Source organism: Zonotrichia albicollis, chromosome 19, assembly GCF_047830755.1.
Source record: "Zonotrichia albicollis isolate bZonAlb1 chromosome 19, bZonAlb1.hap1, whole genome shotgun sequence".
NCBI classification, from domain to species: domain Eukaryota; kingdom Metazoa; phylum Chordata; class Aves; order Passeriformes; family Passerellidae; genus Zonotrichia; species Zonotrichia albicollis.
Window position 1 is genome coordinate 4,186,447 of NC_133837.1, and position 19,522 is coordinate 4,205,968.

Consider the following 19,522-nt stretch of genomic DNA (forward strand, 5'->3'; position numbering starts at 1 on the left):
GGTGTAGTTCTTGCTTCTGGTTAACTTGGAGTAACTGAGTATAAAATACTATTTCAAGCTCCAAAAATGTGCAGGATCAGACTAAACTGCAAATTGTTTAGGAACTTGTAAGTAAATCTTCTGTTACTGGATCTTCTCAGGCTTTCTAGTCTCTGATTTGCCTGCTAGACTGGTTTCCAGCCCAATTTGTCCTGTGTCCTGCCAGGCAGGGTGGTGGCAGCCACAGCTCCACATCCTGGTCTGTCAGTGCAGGTTGGATCCCTCTGGCCTGTTCTGGGAAGCAGAGCACAGATCCAGGGCAGGAATGTCCTGGGAAAAGAGGCAGAAAAAGCCAGCTTTTGGATTCCATCTTGCCTGTCTTCCTAGATCTTAACAGACCCTCTCAGGCCACTGAAAAGAGAGCAGAGAAATCCAAGTGTAACTGAGCAGAAGTACCTGTGTGTGTCTGTTACTGATTTTCCCTGCACAACATTGCCCTTTCTGAGCCTCTTCCAAGTGTGCAGAACCTACAGGTCTAAATCTTCAAGCTCACAGTGCTGATAAACTTGGGGTACTGTTTCATACTTTGAGTTCAATACTTTTTGGTGTTAAGGAAGGAGACTCTTTTGCTTTCTATGAAATTGTCAGAGTGGAGATTGTGGATGATGGAACTAAAGTATTAACAATGAAAGAAATATGAGTTTTTTAGGTCAGAGTTGGACTGCTTAGAGTTCAGGTTCTGGATATGATTAGAAATCCTTTAGGATGAAGTAACTGAACAAACAGGCTTTTTATTTCTACTTACCAATAATTGAATTATCCAGTTAACACCACTGCCGGTGGGTTCAGACAGGAGCTGCTACAGGAAACTGAAACTGTTGCACTCAGATGAGGAAGTTTTCTACAATAAAATGAGGTTTCTGTGGTTGACAAGTTTCCTTGTGGCTGATTGCCTAAGCTTAGTGGATCTACATAGCTTGCCTTGTTTGCCCTTAAGCAGTCTTCCCTGCAATGGCAATACCAAGGTATTAATTGTATACCAAAGCCACTTAATTTAATAAGCACAAAGCTCATGCATTGCAGCATGGTTGTACCTGGTGACTTTTCACTACCCTGAATATGCTGTGGAAACAGTGTTTGAAAAGGCCAGCCCTTCCTGGTTTTTTTTTTTTTTTTAGTTAGGTGGGTGAGTGTGGGGCAATCATGACAAATTTTACTGTGCATGCTGCTTCAGCAACTTAAAATAGATTCTTGCCACAAGAAATGAGCTCAGATGTGTGTTTTTGCAGAGAAAAAAATTGTTAAAACAGAGCACTTTTTGTTAATGTTGGCAACAGTAAACTGCAGGGCTGTTACAGTACAGGGATGATATTATTAATTTTATTGTGAAGTCCTGTGGCCAAGTGCAAATGATGGTACATAGGAAAGCAAAGTAAAACTGAATAGAAAACTTTTTTTTCATGATGAAACTGAACTAATTAGTGATGTGTTGTGGCTGGGCCTAGTCAGAGGTGAAACTTGGGGTGCCTCACTAGTGATGCCAAGTACTAATTACTTGAATTTAATTTTGCTGAGTGAACAGTGTTGGTATGTGCCTTCTTGCAAGTGTACACCAGGTTAATCAACCAAGTAAAGGAGGGAAGTAAAAATTCAGTTTAGGAGGGAAGGTCAGGGAAAAGCTGTTAGGTAGTTTGCTAATGGCTCTCTGTTTATAAACCCCAATCCAGCTTTGTATTCACTCAGATTTCTGGAGCTGTGTTAATTGTCACTGCTATGAACTGGTCTGTGGTTTTGGTTTTCCCCACCAGTTTGCTGCTGTGGCTGACTTGTCAACCTTGTTGCATTAATGTCCTTGTAGACTAAATTTTTTTCACTCAAGATTGTCCATTGGAACCTGAGTTATAATTCTTGTTTGTGTCAGATGTCACCAGTCAAGTTACATTAACATATTTCTTTTTTAGTTGTTCCTAATACACATAAGAATTATTAGATGATGTAGACATCTTTAAAAAGAAAGTCTAGAGGATGTGTCACAACATATGAGAAGAAGAGAAAATAAAAAGAAAGAGCTGAATTGTAAATACTTGTCAGTTCAAGCAGAGAAGCATTCTGCAGAACCCAAGGCATTAGCATGTTTAAGCAGCTTAGCCTGGATGGACTGTGGTCCTAACACAGCACTAAATGGGTCACTGCTGGGGTGTATGCATGTCTTTCTACCCAGCTGTTAATTAGCTGCAGGTAAAGTCTTGGAATTCTGGCTATTACAGTAGTAAGTATGAACATTGTGTTATTTAGCCATTGTTGTTAACAAATTTTATACTCTGCAGTGGAATCTATTAAAAGTCACTGTCACTGTCCCAGGAGTGATGTAAAGAAACACGAATTTGCAGTAAGTGAGTGTCTTCAGATCCATTCATACTCAATAGGCCCAGTTAACACAGCAGCTTTTAAGGCTTTTTCCAATAAAAATGTTGGAAGTACAGGTGTGTGATTACAGTTTTCAAAGCTTGTTTGCACTGGCCTTGGCTGGTCAGTTCTGTCAGCCTCAGTGAATGTTGTTTCTGCAGAGTTTGATGACCCCTCTGCCCTGGTGGTGCTGGCAGAAGAAGAGCTCGTGGTCATAGACTTGAAAAGTGCAGGCTGGCCAGCAGTGCACCCTCCATACCTGGCCTCCCTGCACTGCTCAGCCATCACCTGCTCTCACCACGTCTCCAACATCCCACTGAAGCTCTGGGAGAGGATTATCAGCGCTGGGAGCAAGCAGAACATTCACTACTCCAGTATGGTATGGCAGCTGTGTCCCCCCATGTCCCCCTGTGTCCCTCTGTGAGTGCCCATGGTGTGGGTGGTCTGTGTTGCTGATGATCTGCAGAGGGTTCAGCCCCAGCAGACACTGTCCTGCCTCTCAACAGGGTCGAGAGAGGCCTTTTCCCAAAGCACTACAGTTCCACTGGGGAATTAAAATGTGATATTTTTCAGGCTTTGACAAGCCAGAGGGGAGGTCTGAGTGTTCCCAGCTGTCGGTGGTAACAAAGTTCTCATGTGAAAGCATGAAGCTTCTCGGGGAAAAGTGTAGAACGCCTTCTAAAAGGCACAGTTGGTGTCAGAATGGGGACATCTAATCCCAACAAAAGCTGACAGCATGGACTGTTTCACTGCTACTTGCACTGGGGTTCATGCCCTCCTGCTGACTCTGTGTTCTCTGCACACTGTCACTGCCTAGGCAGTCACACACTTCTCTTACTCTGTCTGTAGCCGTGGCCCATTGATGGTGGCACCAACATTGCACCAGATCCTCCACAGAGGGACTTGCTGCTGACAGGGTGAGTGCTGACCTGAGAACCATCAGGGAGCCCTTTCCAGTTCTCCTTTTTCAGCTGACTGAGATTTTCCTATGGGGTTAAAGTCTGCTCATCTTTTAGGGTAGACTGCAGCTTCACAGTGCAGTTTCTCTGCTGGCTTTGTAAAGCCAATTTGTTTTGCTGCTTCTGAGCAAACAGGTCATGATGTCCACAGATAACCCAGAAAGTGGCTGATTTTTAGTTTTGATGTGTTATCCTTTGCCCCTACTCCCAAAGTGTGTAGGAGTGCAGGCACTAATCCAGCCTGGTTCAAAGGCAGCAGTGTTAAAATGAAGCTTAATCTTTCATGTTTTGAAGAATTTTTCCCTCTACCTTACACTTTGAATCTTAAAATAGAGGTTAGCTTGGACTCCTGTCTGCTTTGATCAGCACGAACAGATCTAGCTAAGAGTTGGAAGAGATTGTCTCATTGCATAAAAATCTGCCATTTTCTTTTCAATGCACTTTTGAGAGTTTCAGGGGTTGTTCCTCAGATTGCATTCTTGCTGGCACATGTTAGAAGCTTCTCCCCTTGTGTTGGGAGACTGTTGCAAATTTTCACCTGGAGAACTAAGATTAAAGCTTGATTTAAACAAAAAAAAATTCCCCTTCCCTTGCTGTAACAGTTTTTTTGCCTGGATGAGTTTTTTCTTCTATGTGCTAAGCTTTTTGCCTTTTCCATATCTTTTTGGCATAATCTTAAATTAGTGTAATGGTGTCAGATCACCAAGAACACCTGAATTAAAGAAAACCAACAATCTAAAACAAAAAATACACAAGAAGCCAAAACCCTTTCTCTTTGTGGTTTGTTTTTTTGATTCTGTATTTTCCCCTCTGTTTTACCCTCTGTGTGCTGTTCTCCTGTGTGATGTGTGTTCGTGTATCCTCCCCCCCCAGGCATGAGGATGGCACAGTGAGGTTTTGGGATGCCTCTGGTGTCTGCTTGCACCTCCTTTATAAGCTGAGCACAGTGAGAGTGTTCCTGACAGATGCTGATCCCAATGACAACATGAACACCCTGGGGGAGGATGAGTGGCCTCCACTCCGCAAGGTGAGACAGCTGCTGCTGGTAGAAGCTTCCTGAAAACCTGGGGAGCTCTGATTCCTGCCCCAGTTCAAGACCAGCCCCTCTCTGTTCTCTTGCCTAGGTTGGTACCTTCGATCCTTACAGCGATGATCCAAGACTTGGGATCCAGAAGATCTACCTGTGTAAATACAGTGGATACTTGGCTGTAGCTGGTACAGCAGGACAGGTATTGGAATATGAACAATCAACATAAACATTGTTTTCAGGGCAGGTTTCAGTGTCATCTGGAGATCTGCTAAAATTCAAAATGCTCATTTCTGTCATGGTAAATTGATCTGTTTTCTGGAAATGATTCATGGAACCCTGCTCTGGTGAGGCCCCACTTTGAGCACTGCATTCAGCACAGGGAGGACATGGTGGAGTGAGTCCAGAGGAGGCCACCAAGTTCATTAGAGGATAGAGCAGCTCTGCTGCAAGGAAAAGCTGAGAGAATTGGGATGGTTCAGCCTGGAGAAGGGAAGGTTTGGGGTCACCTAATTTCACCCTGGTACCTGAAAGAACCTACAAGAAGCATGGATAGAGACTACTTACAAGGTCCTGGAATGACAGAACAAGGGGGAGTGGCTTCAAACAGAAAGTAGGTTTAGATTAGGTATTAGATAGGAAGAATTTCTTTGCTGTGAGGGTGGTGAGGCACTGTAGCAGGTTGCCTGGAGAAGTTGTGGCTGTCCCATCCCTGAAAGTGTTTAAGGTTGGATGGAGCTCTGACCAGAAGAGCTGTCCCTGTGCCTGGCAGGGGTTATAACTTGGTGATCTTTAAGGTGCCTTCCAACCCAAACCATTCTGGCATTTTCTGCTTTCCTTAGTTGGTTTTAGACATTATCTGCTGTTATTTATCTGCCCTGAGAGATGCTGTAGGTTAGCAGCTGTAGGGAAGGGCTGCAGCTTGGAGATCTGCCTGCACTGCAAAAGCTGCAGCAAAGGTTGTTCTCTTCCTCTCAGGTGCTGGTGATGGAACTGAATGATGAGGATGCAGAACACGTGGTGGACCATGCTGAAGCAGATCTCCTGCAGGACCAAGAGGGCTATCGATGGAAGGGTCACGAGAAGCTCAAAACTCGAGACGGGCCTGTTAGATTTGAAGCTGGTTTTCAGCCATTTGTCCTTGTCCAGTGTCAGCCACCAGCTGTGGTCACCTCTTTGGCCCTGCACTCAGAGTGGAGGCTTGTGGCCTTTGGCACCAGCCATGGCTTTGGACTTTTTGACCATCAGCAGAAGCGACTGGTCTTCGTCAAGTAAGTGTCATCTTTCCAGGGGGTCTGTGGTAATCCTTATGTTAATGATGACCTGGAATTACTAACAAAGCAAGGTGTGATAAGTGATTTCTCAAGAGCTGTCACTGTAGCAAGAAGCTCTGCTTCTTTTTTCTCCACTCTTGAAGATCTTCCAGAACATATAAGTGTGTTCCAACATTTCTATGTATCCTGCTGGACTCTTGGGAGTGATTGCCACCCAGTAGAAAGTGACCACGTGGCTACTGTCTCCCTCTCCCAGGTGCACACTGCATCCCAGTGACCAGCTGGCCTTAGAAGGTCCCCTGTCTCGGGTGAAATCCTTGAAGAAGTCCCTGCGTCAGTCGTTCCGGCGGATCAGGAGAAGCCGTGTGTCCAGTAGGAAGAGGAGAGGAGGCGGTGGGAATGCCTCAGAGGTGAGGCCTTCACCTTTTTGGGGTCTGTCTGTTTGCAGCTTGGAACCTGCTAAGGCTGCCTAGAGCAGGAGATGCTCTCAGCCCTGCTATCAAATCAATACTATTGGTATGAGGGGAAAATGGCAATTTCTGATGCTCTGTTAGATAAAATCAGCCACATTTTTAGAAGAGATCAGAGGACAAGTTCACTGGTGTGCCTTTCTATTGCTGCCATGCTCCCTCTCTCTCCCTGCTGTGTCTATCCCTGACTGACAGTGTCTCCTCACCTGTGAAGGTGCAAGAAGCAAATGCCAAGTTTGACCAGGACGTGTTGCAGGAGATGGAGCTGGCTCCAGTCCAGCGCAAGATCGAAGCGCGCTCGGCAGAAGATTCTTTCACTGGCTTTGTGCGAACCCTGTATTTTGCTGATACCTTCCTGAGAGACAGTGAGTAGGAAAAACATCTCTCTCTTCTTCCAAATGGGTTTTTACTGCTTCTGCCAAGGAGTGTATTAGGATTTACTGCCAGGAAAACTCGGCACCTCCTGTGTCCTACTTTGTGCTGTGCTGAAAAACTGATATAGAACAAGAGCATATGTTGTCATGTAGAATTGTTATTTAGCCATTCTGGGCTGCTGGCTAATCCAAGGCAAGTGGCCATTCATCTTTGAATCAGGTCTTTATGTATGATTTTCACATGTGCTGTATTGGCATCTGACTTTCTAGTATAAACTTTTCCTTCTCTCATTCCTCTGAAGTTCACCCCACCCCTGTCCCCAGCAAAGCCTTTTAATTTTAGTGAAGGTGATGGCTGGTTGTGCATCAGAGCCCAAACTGATAGCATGCACAAATTTACTCTGCTCATCTGTGATATACATGTGTGAAAACTGGACACAGCAATTGTGGTGGTTCATGTGGTGGTACTTGTGCCTTTGCTCAGGTGCAGTGTCCTTTCTAAGGGCTGCTGGAGGATGTGTATTGGGAAGAGAATGTTAAAAACTTGCAGTTTGTGCCTGGCAGGTCTTCCCTAATACAAAGATATTTAGGGTGCAAACAGAGGGAGGTTTTGTGTAGCCAAGGAAAGCTGTTATGGCATGGAGGGTGCCTTGCTCATGGACGTTTTTGTCACTCCAGGCTCCCGGCACTGCCCGTCCCTGTGGGCTGGCACCAATGGAGGGACAGTCTACGCTTTCTGTTTACGAGTTCCTCCAGCTGAGAGGAGGATGGATGAGCCTGTGAGGGCAGAGCAGGGTAAGTGCCTTGTGAAAGCAGGGTTCTGTTGAGTCTGAGCCATGGCTCACAGGAGTTATGGCCAGAAAAACAGGGTCACTCGGTTAGTGCTGCTTATCAGTGATTGGAGCCAAGTGTGGCAGTGTCTGAGCTAAGCAATGCTCACTGCAGCAGCTGAACTGGAGCTCCAGGACTGCTTTATGTGCCTCAGCCTCATTTCCTACTCACTTCAGAAATATAAATTTGTGTCAGCTGTCACTGAATTATCCCATCGACCCTTGCTGCACGTGTCCCTTGTTGTCTTTATGTAACAATGGTTTCTGTTCAGCACACATCAGTCCAGTCTGAATGCCCTAATGCCCCTCAACTACCAAATCTTTTTAGGCAGCATTTCTATAACCACAGTATGTAGGTCTCCAGTGCTGAGAGGGTGTGAAGGGGTTTCTAACAATGTTTCTGACTAGACTCCTGTTTGTTTTTTCTGTTTGTTTTTCCTCCTTATCTCGCCTGTCTAGCCAAAGAGATTCAGCTGATGCACAGGGCTCCTGTGGTGGGGATTCTTGTGTTGGATGGACGCAGCACTCCCCTCCCAGAACCTCTAGAAGTAGCACATGACCTTTCCAAGAGTCCTGATATGCAAGGCAGCCACCAGCTGCTGGTGGTGTCTGAAGAGCAATTTAAGGTGAGTGTCACCTATTGAGGGAGGGAGGTGCCTCTGAATTGTGCATGAAATCTGCTAAAGCACTGGGCACTGCTCAGTGGAGAGAGAACTCTTGGGAGTGCTTGTTCTCCTGTGCCTCAAGAACTGCCCTGGGACAGCACTTCTGTTTGGTACAGTCCATAAATCAGCTGTGTGTTGGCAAACTGGTGTTCAGGATAGCACTGCACATGCTGAATATAGAAATGTTATGCCTGTATTACATTATACTCTTTGGACAAGGCTGTTTCTGCTTTTGGGTAAGAGCTTTTCTGTCATTAGTGCAGAAGCAGGAATTTCTAGGTATTTTTGTGAACTAGCTTAAAAATTTCTTGTTTTGCACGCTAACTCAAACCCTGTTCTCTTTCTGTGTTAATTTGTAGCCAAATAGGGAAGAGTTTTGAAAAAATGCAGGAGAAGTGTGGTTATAGCCTGAAGGGTAAAACTGATGTCAGAACAGAAAGACATTTTCATACTGCCTGTGGCTGATTCATTCTCATGCCATGAGCAGGGGATTGGCTCTGGTTACACCTGTGTGCATTCCCTGTGAATGGAAATATTATCCAGGGAGGGAGCAGCAGATGTCCTGGGGAGCTGCTGCTGCCTTTGTGCAGGAAGAGGTGTCAGTGTCTCATTTCTGTGACAGGTCTTCACGTTGCCCAAGGTCAGCTCCAAACTGAAGCTCAAGCTGACAGCCCTGGAGGGCTGCAGGGTACGGAAGGTGACAGTTGCCAACTTTGGCAGCTGCAAGACTGATGATTACAGTGAGAACGACCTGGCAGTGCTGACCAACCTGGGAGACATCCAGATCATCTCCCTGCCCTTCCTCAAGCTGCAGATCCGCTACCCCTGCATCCGCAAGGAGGATGTCAGTGGCATTGCCTCCTGTGTCTTCACCAAATATGGCCAAGGTGAGGTGGGCTTCTCCCACATCATCCCTCTTGTTGTGTGCTTGAGACAGTGGCAAACAGCTGAGTGCTTTTTAGCTGGCTGTGTACACATGTGAGGTTGTTATTGTGAGGTTGGACGTGACATATATACAAAATTTTTTTTTTAATTTTGCATGTTTCCTAGCTTATATACTTTTAACAGAGCATAATCTTAAGTTTTTAACTATGTCACAATAACTTATTACATTCATTAATGCAAAGTGATTAGTGTCAATATAATTAGCAAAAGTTTTACAGAAATTTAATAAAGCACATATATACATCTACTCGTGCACATAGTCCAGCTTACAAAAATTTTCATGTATCTTTTCTAATCTGTTTCTATGCTAAGAGCCTTGTCTTCCTTTTTGCTATAAATACACTCAAAAATAATCAGTTGTTATTTCTTCTATTAACTCAGCTTTGCTTACAAGCCAGCTGTGAAGCCCCTCCATATGAGACTGTTTCAGAAATGTGTTCATTGTGTGTTTCTGGGCAGTACCAGCACATGGGTTAGGAGTGAGTTTGTTTCATTACTGTTAATGAATACAGGAGTGAATAGTGGTTTTCAGCTTGGTTGTGCCCCTTAGATAACTTCCACCTGGCCACCCTCCTCTTGTCTGGTGTGGGTGAATGGTTCTCTAAGCAGCAGGCTCTGGGAAATGGCTCCACTGTGCCTCCAGCCTGAAAATGGCTTTCACTGCCTGCCTTTTCAAATGCCTGTGTCTCAGCATTCACATTGCAAAGCTGGGATCCTGTGGCTGCTGAAGATGGATCACTGCTTTCCAGTTCATTTTTTGCATCTTTCTCTGGTGTTTTTCCCAAGTGTCAGCGCAGGACAACAGAATTATGTCTCAGCATAACCTTAAATTGCACAGTCTCTAGGCTAGCCAGAGGGGAAATGGGGTAATTTCTTCTTCAGTGATCCCTCCTTGCTTAGACAGAAGGAAAAGCAAACCCTTTCTGCCAGACATAGATCATGCCTAGATCTGTTCTTTTTTAGGATCACCTTTGGTTCTGGAACTGTTTGCTGAGAATTGCCCTTATCAATTCCCAATTCCCTGCAGGTTTCTATCTGATCTCACCATCAGAGTTTGAGAGGTTTTCCCTTTCCACCAAATGGTTGGTGGAGCCCCGGTGCATCGTGGACATGCCAGAAGTGACAACCAACAACCACGTGCACAAGCCTGGCACAGAGAATGCTGCCAGGAAATCCAGGTAATGCCTGTAACACTCTTGCACATGACTGTGTCTGAGCAGGGAGGAAAGAAAACCCCTTTAAAGTTAACATCCACAGAGGGGGTGGCATCAGGAAATGTAACTTTCCCCCTGATGGTTTCCTACTTGGAGTACATTTGGTAGGACAAAGCAGGAAGCTTTGGAACACCCCTGAGCTGGAGTCACAAACACAGAGAAAGCCTTGGCTTGCTCTGCTTGTTCCCAAGTGCTGAGGCTGAGCTGTTGCTCTGTGAAAGGAAATCCAGTGTTCCTCCTCTCCTCTTGGAACATCAATGAGTAACAGTAGATCTGATCCTCACAGAGATCCTACAGATTTTTATTCCAAGAGTTTAGAAGTGTTCTGTGGTGCCTGCAGACTTCTGCATCACCAGCATGTGGTGAAGCCCCTTCCCACACTCAGCAAACCATTTAGTTGATGTGCACTGGAGCCTCTTGTAACTGCCAAGAACACACAGGAATTCTCTGCACTCCTGTTCTTCAGCATCAGTAATTTTTTTCTGCCTCCTCTCTTTTTTTAGGGGACCAGGAAATAGTCCAAGTGACTGTGAAGAAGATGGTAAGTGAAAAATATAAGTGTACTGAGGGTAGCATGGTGTGTGTAAACCTCAAAATGTCTTTCCTATTGCTACAGTTGATATTTTCTACCTAAGATAGGGAAAAATAAGGAAGGATGTGGGGGAAACATTGTGATCTGCCTGGACTGTGTTTTAATTGATATCTCTGAAGTAAGTTGTATGTGGAAGATTCTCTTAAAGGGTAGAACAGTTTGCTGGAGGAAAGGTCTGAACTTATTCAGATCTTCTGTTATCCAAACTAGTATTGTTGAAAGGGACAGTTCAGTGTGTGAGAGACTTCAAGGATTAGTTGTGAAGCATTCAGTAAAGTCAAAAGGGACTTAACGTGGGGAAAAAATCCAGTTCCATTGTGCATTTCTCCAAAACTGCACTTATTTCAGGAAAAGGGGAAAATATTGTTAGCTAAAACAAGTTTTCTTACTCTTCTTTAGAAAGGAAGTCTGGAAGGCTGATGGAACATGCCTTACTCAATGATGAAAGTGAGTGAGATGAAGCCTTGCTGCTGAGGGGGAAGGTGCCTTTCTGGGTGGGAAAAGAAGAAAGCTGCTGGGAGTTTTGTGGATTCCAGTTCCAAGGGATCTGTAATTACTGTCAGAAATGCTGAGTTTTCTTGAATCCCCGGAAATGAGGGGTTGGACAGATAGCCATGCCCTTGGGCAGGGGTTGTTCTGCAGAGCTGCATTCCCTGCTGAGATAAGAGAAGGATCTTTATTTCCAATAGAACTTGTGTAAGATGACAGCTGGAACAGACAGTTCCTTTGGGGCTCTGGTACACAGGGATTGGCAACATTTCCTCTGGCAACTGACTGCTTCAGTCCTGTGTGCCAGCCTGCCCAGTGAAACCTGGTTGGAGAGGCAGTGATGATCTGAGGGCTGACCCCTGAGTGTGGGAGGCAGGTTCTGCAGGCTGCTCACTGGGGGGGTGGAATGTGCTCAGGCAGCTGCCTGAAAGCAGATTCCCCTGCTTTGGCTCACTGCTTTAACTCTCTGCTTTCCAGAAGTGCTGAAGGAGATCCAGAGTACTCTGGAGGGTGGCAGAGGGTGAGTATCAACCAACCTCTCTTCTTGATGGCTGGGGCTGGCAGGGGAGGGTGACAGCAGGGGGATGCCCATTTGATGGCAGGAATCCTTCTGCTGGAATCTGGTCACCTGTGCATCCCACAAGCTACCAAAGGGCAATAATGAGAGGCAGGTTCTCTTTCACATGCTGTCCCTCGATGTTTTTTATGAATAATGCTTTGTCTCTTTCTCTCCGAAAAGCAGGAGAGATCACATTCCCACCTCCCCAAGGAACAGGACTCTGAGTATTCGCATACAGGTTTCTATTTGTGTCAACCCATGCTGATCTAAGGGCAGGCCACACGGGCTAAGTTGGTCAAGGATGGGACTCTGGAGTTTTAATCCTGGCTTGACACTGTCCCTTGGATGTGTTCAGTGTCTCTGCTCCCATTCTGCCTGTACAATAGGGCTGGGCTACCACCACGGCTGCGGGGCTTTATCTCATCTCCCTAGGATGGTCAGGCAAAGGACTGTCTGCAACAGGAGGCTTGGTGGGATTGGTAACTGCTGGTGTGGAAGGATCAGTGACTGCCTGACATGCTCTGCTCTGTGCACTTCCTCTGGACACTGCCTCATCCTGGTCTTCTGTTGGCATCTGGGAGTGGATGGGATGAGACTGCACTGCAATAAGGAATCTCTTCTTGTGTCATTGCAGGAGCTATGCAGAAAAAAATTCGGCAAGAAGTCCACTAGGACACGGACTAAGTAATGGAGGAGGTAGGTGAGGCTAAAGATATTGGAAGCAGCCAAAAGAAGCAGAAAGTAGAATGAAATTTCTTTAAAAGCTTCCGTTTATATACTGCTTTGTGCAGAACTCTGACCTGAATTTTGGGGGTGGGAATCTGCTGGCTGAGTGGTGTGTGAGCACTGTTCAGCACCTTGCGTGCTACACCCAGTGGTAAAGGAAGAGCTAAAAATCCTTTGAAGGCTCCTGACTCTTACCTTTATCACAAAGTGAGCTGGTGAGGCAGCCAGAGCTCCCAGCAGCAATCTGAGTCTATCAGCTCATTAGCTCTCATTAGCTTTCACCGCCTGCTTTTCAAATGGCTTTTGCTTTCTTCCCTCCTGCAGCAGATTGACCAGAACTCATGGAGGACCTCGTGGCATTGGACTGAGTGCCATAACACCACTGGGTGGGCAAACCGTCCTGGGGAGCTGCAGCTCGGCGCTCCTGCCTCTGCCTCCCCTCTAGTGCCTCCTGGAGACCTCTCCTGCTGGAGCCTGCCTTGCTTTAGGACAGCACTGGATGCCAGCTCTGATGCACCACAAGCCTCTGAGTACACCTAACATTCAAATGTTTGCACATTTCTCTTTTCTACTGGGCTGGGTTTTAAATTATAAATGTTTTACTGCCTCGGTGCAGGATTTTAATAAACGCACACTGTTACCTCCAACAATTATTTTTTTGTACATTTTTTTAAAATCTTATGGGTATTTCAGTTGTAACAGAAACATTTAGAAATTTACTTTAAGAAAAAAACATTAAGTAATATATGCTAGATTCCTGTGACTGCTGTATGTGGTATCTGAATGAGCAATTTTGGGGTTTGTTTGTTATGGTACTGTTAACTGGCTTTATGGATTTGGGTAGAATCTATTTTTGTAGCCATTCAAATCAGAGGAAAACTAATTGAATTTGATTTTTGTTTCAACACTACATTGCTTTTTTTTTGGCAATAAAATTCTGAATTCCCTTTTGTGATCCTTGTCTCCTCTCATATCTATTCTGTCCTTCAGCAGCTTCTTTTATATTGCCCACAGGTGCTTGGGAGAAGGAGGAGCTGCCCTCTGAGGTGAGGGGGCAAAGAGCACTCCTGGAGGGAAGCAAGGGGGTGGGTGGGAGGAGCAGAGGGATTGTGTCACCATCCTGCAATGCAGATGGGATGGGGATGCCAGGAAAGGGCCCTGGTTCAGATCACAGTGCCTGGAAGGTCATTGCTGGTTTGTCCTGAATTAATGTGCTTGATAACACTGGAGGGAGATGGGATTGATCTGGCAGTGCTGCTGTGCTGTCTGCCAGTGGGTTTGGAACTGAAGCTGGTAAAACTCTGCAGAGAGCACTTTGGTCCTCTTTAAATTTTTTTTCCTTTATCCCTCACCTAACAGCACTTTTTTTTTTTCCAGCTAAGAAAAAGAACAAAGTATTCTGAAATTACTGTAACTTGCTTGTAGCACTATGACAGCCAGTGAGGAAGAACTGAATCCTCCTGGAATGGAGCGGAGTTGCTGTCCTTGGCACACTTTGGAAACCTCTCCTTGGAAGCACTTTTGTTTCTGCCTCTCCTTGGGAGCCCTCTTGATCTTCCCAAGCAAGGCTGAGGAATCCTTTCTTACCTACAGCACCAGGATGGCACATTCTGTTCTGCAGGAAAAAATGCTCCTAGAATTGCTCTGCTGGTGCTTCAGGCACCCTTCCTTCTAAAATTATTAATACCTCCTTTGAGACCTAATTTATTGCTAATGAGGTTTTCGAGAACCTTCTCTTTTAGTTTCCATTTCTAAAGTAGTTTTCACTTCCTTATTTCTGTTTGCTTCATTATTTCCTTGTCTCTTGCTGCAGGACTGGAGCTGGCAGGGAGGTGTCCTGCTGTTTCCACCTCTTGTGCCAGGCATTGATGCTGCAAATTTACAGGAAATTATGGTTTAATCAGCAGCTTCTGAGCTGCTGTGACCCTGTGCATGTGCATCATCCTGGTGCACCCAGCTGCTTCTCTCTGCCCCTCACAGATGGACCCATTCTAAAGCCTTTTCTGAATATTTATGTGTTGGCAGGCTTGGGGGAAGAGATGTGACAGTCTCACTCAGAAAGGGCAGAAGCAATTTATTATTTTCTCCCTGTTTTCACCCACATAACTTGAAAACTCCAGTAGGTCCACTGGAATAGTGAGAGATTCACAAAAATGCTACAATTTTTTGTAAACTCTCAAGTGCATTTAGATTCAAAACCTACAGAAAAAAAAAAAAAAAACAACAAATCCAGGCTTCTTATTTTCTTCAGAGGACAAGCCAGACTACAAATGGGATTGAGTAGTTTAGGATATGTGCTATGGCAGATTCTTTTTTTCAAGCAGAGCTTTGGAACTGAAGGATTTACTGGAATGAGATCCTTGGCTTGTTGTGGGCAGGGACATTAAGAATCCTTTTCGAGCTCCTATGCCTGAAATTCAGGAGAAATTGCAAAGGGACAGAGCAGGGCAAGGCTGGAACTCATGAATTGTGCTTTCAGTTGTGTTCTGAGTTGAGCAGGGAGGGATGGGAAGGCTTGTGACAGAATTAGGGTGTATTTTTTGTGCTGTCAGAAAACGAACAGCAAGTAAAATTGGTGATGGGATGAGATGATCGTGAGGGGTGGAGCCTTCAATGAATGAATGTAAGCAGCTTTTGAATGTAGTGAGGGTAAAAAAAAATCCCTTTTCATCTCTCCCTTTCAGGAACTGCCTTCTGAGCCTTGTGGTTACTCTTAGCCTGCCCCTCAGCTGACACTAAAAATAATGGCCTGCTTCTGATCAGAGGATTCAGCTGCTGCCAAACCCCTCGAATTCTGTGCCTACCTCTGCTTTTCACTTGAACTCCTTGTCTGGGAGCTGATAGAAGTTTGCTGGCCCTCTCCAAGAACTAATGCTTTAATGCTTGGAAGCACTCTGAGGGCTCATTGGCCCTTATTAAGGTTATTGCCAGTCAGGCCTTGGCAGTGCTTCCCCCTTCTGCTGCTTTGTGCAGCCTCACGGGGCTCTGGCACTGGCCAGTGGCCCTTGGCTGCAGGAGCAGAGTTGCTGTTAACACTGACTTGAAAAAACCCTTGCAGCAATGCTGGCACAGCGTTCCCTGACCCCCACAGACCTGCTGCTCTGCACAGGGGACAGGCTTGGATCACAACTCAAGAACAAATTTTCCCCATCTGAGTACACATTGGGTCCCTAATATGGGATGCTGTTTTATAGTGGCCTGAGTTTTAGGTCAAATGCTTTCTGGTAACGTGAGCTCTTTTATAGGGTGGTGTGTTTGCTGCCAAAATTCTCTAGTCCTAGAAAAGCTTGGCCTGGAGCTCTATTTTTTTTTTTTTTTTTTTTTTTTAACTTTTCAATAGTAATACACGCTTTCCTCAGATGTTTAGGAGTTGAATATTTGCAGAATTTGTCGAACAGTGCTATTAGAAGAACATAATGTTGGAAGGAAAAGTACTTTTCATCTTGGTCTTGAAGCCTGAGGCCTGTCTGATTAGTGAGAGGATGAGTTTTTTTTACAGCTTAATTGGTCTGTTTCTTAGAATATGGTTTGTGTCTGGATTCACAAAGGATTTCATGCCTGGGCTGTGGTCCTGAATTCAGCCTCCAAACCACTGCCTCTGTGGCCTCATGGATTGGGATGCCTTTAATAGGAGCAGGAATTGCTATGGCTGAAAGATGAGACAGACGTTAGTGTAAAATTGCTTCTAAAACCCAGCAGTCCTTGCTAAGCCACACTAGACTTTGTATCTCTTTCAAGCAAAGCCCAAGGCTGTGTTGCAGCTGTAGCTGATTCCCTGGGGGAAGCAAGGTGGAAAAATTCCTTCAATATCTGCCACAAGCCCTTGGTCACAGGAAGGAAACTCAGCACCTTCACTCACAGCCCCAAGCCCCAAGGGCTTGGGTTATTCCTCAGCCTCTTTCTCCAACATGATGATGATGATGAGGGTGTCTGATCAGCTTTCTGGGTTAGATGCAGCTTCCCAGAGGCCCTGCAAATCCCTGTGTGGAAAAGCTGCAGGATGGTCCTTGAGATCATCCTGGCACTGATGAATTGGTCCCAGCTGCTGCCCAGGTAGGAATGGCCTCTCCCAGGTGTGATTTTCTTGTAATGGAACTGATGTATGCCAAACTCCTCATTTCCATCTTGCCTCTTGTTCCTTTGATGCACGTTGGCTGATCCACGGGGATGAGGTTGCTGGGAACACAACCAAGACAGGAGAGCTAAAAGGCTCCTTGCCCTTGTGGCCTGTTTCAGTAGGAAGGCAAACAGATAAAAGGGCACTTTGAGGCTCTTCCCTCTGCTCACCTCTTCCCCAGCTAAATTAGTAGAAACTGATCTCTCCAGCTCCTTGGGCACAGCTCTTGTACGCAGAGCTAAGTTATATTTTAAAAGGGTTTTTTTGGCAAGGGAGCCCTCTTTAAGATGGAAGGTCCTGAGCATGTGCTGACAGCATCAGGCAGAGCCACCCGAGCTGGAAGGGGCTGTGTCCCCAAGGGCAGAGCCCAGCCTGGTCCTGACTCCTGCCCTTCAACAGACAAGGATCTCTTCCTCCTGTTTGCTCCTCTGCCAGATGAGTCTGTGCATTGTGACTCTGACTCTGCATATTCTTCATTTGTTTAAGGCCAATCTCCTCTCCTTATGCTTAGGACAGGGTCTTCAAGAAATGAAGCTTGGATTCTGCTCACAGTCTCCTTCCTTAAAGGGAACTTACCTGAATCAGATTGTTGAGCCCTTGAAAAGCAGGCTGAGCTCCCAAAAAACCCTAATTGGTAACATAAGGACATCTCTGAGCTGCTGAACACCACCCCAAAAATCAGATATTGCAGCTGAAGCCCTGCTGGGGTATGAGTCCAAGCAGGCAGAGAATACGGCAGGAGAAGAGAAGGCTTGGTGTCATTTCTTAGACAGTAAATTGAGACAAAAGTGGCTTCAGCTATGGCTGGGGGAGCTTTATTCCAAACTGCAAGTTAGCCACAGGAATGGAATTTGGGAGAGGTGTTTTTCAAGGGTGGGATTGTTCTGTAGACAAACACATCCTCCTGACTTTATTGGGACACAGATAAGAGCAGGTGACATGCAGGCTGTGACCCAAGGAGGTATCAGAGTCCTTAACCAGTTTGATTACCTGTGATCTTGTCAGTTTGCTCACAGTTCAGAGCTGGTGATATTTGCCTGTACTTTCATTACAGGAAGATGTTTTAAATGTAAATTAACAGTAATGAGGATGTGAAAAAAAATCCATCTCAAGGAAATTCAGCTCTGTCAAGATAGATCCATGAAGCACAGTTCATGGAAATAATAAAATTTAAGCATTAAGTGATAGTTACTATGGATTTAACATTTAAAAAAGGCTGATTTAATTTTATACTTAAATTACTGAAGCTCCAGAGCAGGTGGCAATTCCTCAGCCCTAAATGCTCCTGAAGCTCTTTGCTGAGAGCTGTGTCAGTCCAGGCACTGGGATTCCTGTTGTGCAGCATCCAGGGTCCAACCTAAAACACCCTGGTTCGAAATTGGTAAGTGAAACATGAGAATTTCAAAGTGAAATAATATCATGTCATCTCTCTGAAGTGCTTTGCCCTTTTAAAGCCTCAGGCCTTGGATTGGACAGAAACCACTCCTGCTCCAATTCATCTCTGTTAGCTGATGTTGCACAGGCAGATTCCCCCTGACAGTTCTCTGCCCATTCATCTCTTCCTTAGAGGTTTGTTTAAACCACTAAAAAATCCTGTTTGAGGGTAAGATCTTCAACTAGTAATTTTTAGTGCACAAGAAAAGTGCCCATTTCTCAGTAACTCAATTCGCAGGCATGAAATAATGTATCAGAACTCCATGTGCCCCATTAATTAATAACATGGGATGCAGGTACCATTAACCTGGTAGATTTTCTTTGAGGAGAAGGAACAGGGAGTAGCTGTGATCACTTTTTGTTTCAGAAGACTGACCAGGCCGGGTTCTGCAGATGAACTTGCTCACAGAAGTTCTTGTTCTGCACCTGCTTATGCACAGAAAGAGTTTTCCATTGGAATGTGTCCTGCATGGAAGTGGCTCAAATTCTATGAACTATTTCCTTGTCACAGTGATATCTGGTGAGAGAGATTTGTGTGAGGATCTCTCCTGTGCACAGGGAGAGGTGAGACCTCTTATAAAATGAAGAAGGATTTATCTACAGAAGATTAAGGCAGTTAAATATGTGCAGTGGAACACAGCATAAGATACAGGGTAGTTAATATTAAACGAGAGAAAATGTTTGTTCATCCTATAAAATAAATGTCAAGTTTTGGAAGCAATCACCTTGAGAAGAGTCTTTGAGTGTCTTCAAATGCCTGGCTCAGCCAACACCTCCCAGTTTGTTTCAGATCTTCAGTAACAGCATAATAACAGTGCCTGTGCCCCAAAACTGTAAAGACAATATCACAGGGCATAAAAAACGTGAGTGGCCCAACATCTCATGAAAGTTAACAAACTTCCACCATAGGATAACGTGCTTTTAACAGAGCCTCTGGCCAAGTTTCCAAACCAAACTTTCTTCCAGGAACAGTGGCCTTCCTGTGCCCTCCCCCTGGCAGAGCTCAGGAGCTCCAGAGAGTTTCACCTTTGTGGCCAAGGTCTGTCCTGCCCTCCTGTGTTCCTGCTGCCTTTCTTCTCTGGGTGCACATGTGTGCTTTTAAACTTAATTTTTAACTAACTAATGCCTTGTGATCTGGGATAAGGGAATAATCAGCCAGGGCAATTGCAGGCAGGCAGGGCTCTCAGTCAGGAGGAAGCTCAGCAGGAGGAAGCTCAGCTTACCTGTAAAATGAAATTGCACGGAGGTGCCCACCAGCCCTGGAGCAGAGGAAACAGCTGGGGAATGCACTGGAAGGAAGGAGTGGCCCCACAGAGCCAGTGCGGCTGCAACATGAGCCCTCACCCTCACCTGCATGGTTCCTTCTGCCTTTATCTCTGCAAGCTTATTAGAATCTGCTGGGGATTTTCAACTACCGGGGTGTAATCATTTCGGCCTGCCCAGTCTGACATTCCACTTTGAG

The 19,522-nt window shown here is 45.4% G+C and overlaps 1 protein-coding gene across 1 annotated transcript in view; it reads left to right on the forward strand.

Moving 5' to 3' along the window:
* LLGL2 (LLGL scribble cell polarity complex component 2) overlaps positions 1 to 13,464 on the forward strand; it is a 33,253-nt gene extending 19,789 nt beyond the window's left edge. Inside the window, exons 11-26 of the mRNA XM_005494083.4 lie at positions 2,547 to 2,764; positions 3,235 to 3,302; positions 4,218 to 4,371; positions 4,469 to 4,573; positions 5,350 to 5,642; positions 5,902 to 6,055; positions 6,330 to 6,480; positions 7,168 to 7,284; positions 7,779 to 7,945; positions 8,607 to 8,871; positions 9,957 to 10,107; positions 10,647 to 10,684; positions 11,135 to 11,182; positions 11,702 to 11,744; positions 12,418 to 12,479; positions 12,834 to 13,464. Of these exons, the coding sequence (XP_005494140.2) occupies positions 2,547 to 2,764; positions 3,235 to 3,302; positions 4,218 to 4,371; positions 4,469 to 4,573; positions 5,350 to 5,642; positions 5,902 to 6,055; positions 6,330 to 6,480; positions 7,168 to 7,284; positions 7,779 to 7,945; positions 8,607 to 8,871; positions 9,957 to 10,107; positions 10,647 to 10,684; positions 11,135 to 11,182; positions 11,702 to 11,744; positions 12,418 to 12,479; positions 12,834 to 12,841 (2,042 nt within the window). The 3' untranslated portion in view covers positions 12,842 to 13,464. The remainder of the gene's footprint in view (positions 1 to 2,546; positions 2,765 to 3,234; positions 3,303 to 4,217; positions 4,372 to 4,468; positions 4,574 to 5,349; positions 5,643 to 5,901; positions 6,056 to 6,329; positions 6,481 to 7,167; positions 7,285 to 7,778; positions 7,946 to 8,606; positions 8,872 to 9,956; positions 10,108 to 10,646; positions 10,685 to 11,134; positions 11,183 to 11,701; positions 11,745 to 12,417; positions 12,480 to 12,833) is intronic.
* The last annotated feature ends 6,058 nt before the right edge of the window (positions 13,465 to 19,522 follow it).